This window comes from Octopus bimaculoides, chromosome 2 (assembly GCF_001194135.2).
Source record: "Octopus bimaculoides isolate UCB-OBI-ISO-001 chromosome 2, ASM119413v2, whole genome shotgun sequence".
NCBI classification, from domain to species: domain Eukaryota; kingdom Metazoa; phylum Mollusca; class Cephalopoda; order Octopoda; family Octopodidae; genus Octopus; species Octopus bimaculoides.
This window is the reverse complement of record NC_068982.1, coordinates 4,197,101-4,199,778: the sequence shown is the minus strand read 5'-3', so window position 1 is coordinate 4,199,778 and position 2,678 is coordinate 4,197,101. Positions and strand designations below refer to the sequence as shown.

The following is a 2,678-nucleotide window of genomic DNA, read 5'->3' as shown; positions in this document are numbered from 1 at the left end:
TGTGTGTGTGTGTGTGTGTGTGTGTGTGTGTGTGTGTGTGTGTGTGTGTGTATACCACGATGACGAGCTTCCGCACAGTTTCTGTCTATCAAATTCACTGACAAGGCATTGGGTGGTGCAGAATTATAGAGAAATAGACTTTCACAAACTACCGCACAGTGAGAGGGAACGCAAAGCCAGGTGGTTGCAATACAAACTTCTTTACCACACAGCCATGCCTACGCCCGCATGTCTAATAAGTGAAAACATAAACGTTTTAATAGTCATCAAAACGTTATTTTTTACCTTTTATTTTAATTATCAATTATACAGTTCTCGGTATAAAATATTATCTTTGAACAATTATTACATTTTCAGGTATACAACGAAACACACCGCCCTTCAAGTAGAACAAAAAATGAACGTCATAAAAAACTCCTTTTCCGATTTGCAAGCAGAACTTGAGCAAGTGAGAGAAAAAATGAGACTAGAAAATAGTGCCACGAAAACTATTACAGGATTCTTGAAAAAATCGCAGAGTAAACATGAAGAAATGCTGGAATATTGGATGGATCGATATGAACAAGATGTTGAAGTAATTACGAAAAAGCTAGAACAACTAAAGCACTCTCGGAGTCAAACTTGGGAACAAGCATTGAATATGTTGCGAAATTATAACCAATATGAAACTATCGTGAACGATTACAAGCGGCAAGAGGAGGAAGAAAATGTGACTAAAGACTATGAATTTAGTATTCTTCGATCTGCCATCCAAATTCAGTCATGGTGGCGATTAATAATGGTTCTGAAGCGACTTGGCCCTTTCAGGAAGAGAAGAGACAAGAAAAAGAAAAGTTCAAAGTAAATTGTAGCTTGGAACGTTTTTTCAACACAATGTTTGTGTATTTAATACATTAAAGGATTTTACTTTACTTATTATCACAAACAGTAAATTAATTATCTTGAAATTAATTACATAAAAGAAGAAGAAAGTTGGGTTGACACCTCTTGCAAACCAGAACGTATTTAATGTGCAGACCTCTCAGACTATCAAACACTTCTTTTCGCTTTTTATCAAAAGTACCTTTTGATTGATGAACTCTACGGACATATTCACGTGTGTTGTTTATAAATGTATATAGTTTTTACTTTAGTTCCAAATAAAGGTTTTCAAGTTCTACATGACCATATATGCAAGGACGAAATTTGCTTTGAGGGTTTCAAACCCAGGTCCCAAATTTTTTACAAACTAGGTCGATTTTTTTTCCATCTTAATATCAAAACAACACAGGTATTATTATTATTATTATTATTATTATTATTATTCAGTAGCTTTCACTGCACTACCGAGCGCAGCTGTGTGCTTTGGGTATGTGCTGCGGTTATGATTACTGTATTGAAAGTGTTTACGTAGGATGTGTGCGGTGCCTAGTGGTGCTATTTTCTGTATGTTATATATATTTGTTAGTCCTGGTGTTTTTGTTATGTATTTGTCTGAATATTTTCTATTATACCTAAGGAGCCCACTATAATAGGAATTGTTTCTGTTTTTAGACTCCACATTCGAGTTACCAGGTCTTTGTATTTTGAAAATTTCTCCATTTCTTTTAGAGGAACATTGTCATCTGTTGGTATTGTTACATCAATTAGAAAGCATTTTTTTTTCTTAATGATCTCTGACAATTACATCTGGCCTATTGGCCTTAATTTCTATTATTATTATTATTATTATTATTATTATTATTATTATTATTATTATTATTATTATTATTATTTGTACATCAATCAAATCAGATAAATCCAATAATGGGTAAGTAATGTTTCAAACCAAACCAAAAATGTTTTTATGTTCGTTTGCTTTATGATGAAGTTTTTTTAGGAGGATGTTCAAAACGTTTTTATTGCTCCACCAAAATTTTAGTGGATGCGCTTGATATCATTAATAACCAGAGAATATACTTTTCTACTCTAGGCACAAGGCCCGAAATTTGGGGGGAGGGGCCAGTCGATTAGATTGACCTCAATACGCAACTGGTACTTAATTTATCGACCCCGAAAGGATGAAAAATAAAGTCGACCTCTGCGGAATTTGAACTCAGAACGTAAAGGCAGAATAAGCAGAGGGATATTTCATTTGCTAACGCATGTACACTATTTTTGTTAGCATCTTCAAAACTAACCCATTAGTGTATAAACTTGTTCACTTCAAATGTTCTATAACCTAGAAGTAATGCTTAATTTACTTCGTTTTTTTTTATTCGGTTTGAAACAAATCTTGTCGTGCCTTGAGAGGGTCATTATGCCAATAATAATAAACATACGCACTGGTTCAATATCACTTCTTTATAATTTAGACAACTGGTTAAATATCTAACCCAGTAATTAACTAACCGATCGTTTGTTTTATATGCTGGTTTAACAATCAACCGGTTTTTTAACCAACACATTAAGCAAATGGTCGATTAGATAGTTGGTTAGATATTTAACTGATTGACTAACAATAAAGAAGTGTTGTTGAACCAGTGCATGCATTTATTATTATTGGCCTAACGTCCTTCCCAAGACAAAACTAGAAGTTGAGGTTGTAAGATTTGGAATATAGAGATTGTTTGTTTATCTACTTTATCTGACGGAAATGTGCAATCAATTGGGACCCAGATATCTCTTATGTCTGAGAAAAATGGAGAACAAAGAAACGC

At 33.6% G+C, this 2,678-nt stretch overlaps 1 protein-coding gene across 1 annotated transcript in view; it reads left to right on the top strand.

Annotated features, from left to right (window-relative positions):
• Positions 1-1,184, top strand: part of LOC106884238 (dynein regulatory complex protein 9) — a 17,274-nt gene extending 16,090 nt beyond the window's left edge. Inside the window, exon 3 of the mRNA XM_014935502.2 lies at positions 358-1,184. Within this exon, the coding sequence (XP_014790988.1) occupies positions 358-844 (487 nt within the window). The 3' untranslated portion in view covers positions 845-1,184. The remainder of the gene's footprint in view (positions 1-357) is intronic.
• The last annotated feature ends 1,494 nt before the right edge of the window (positions 1,185-2,678 follow it).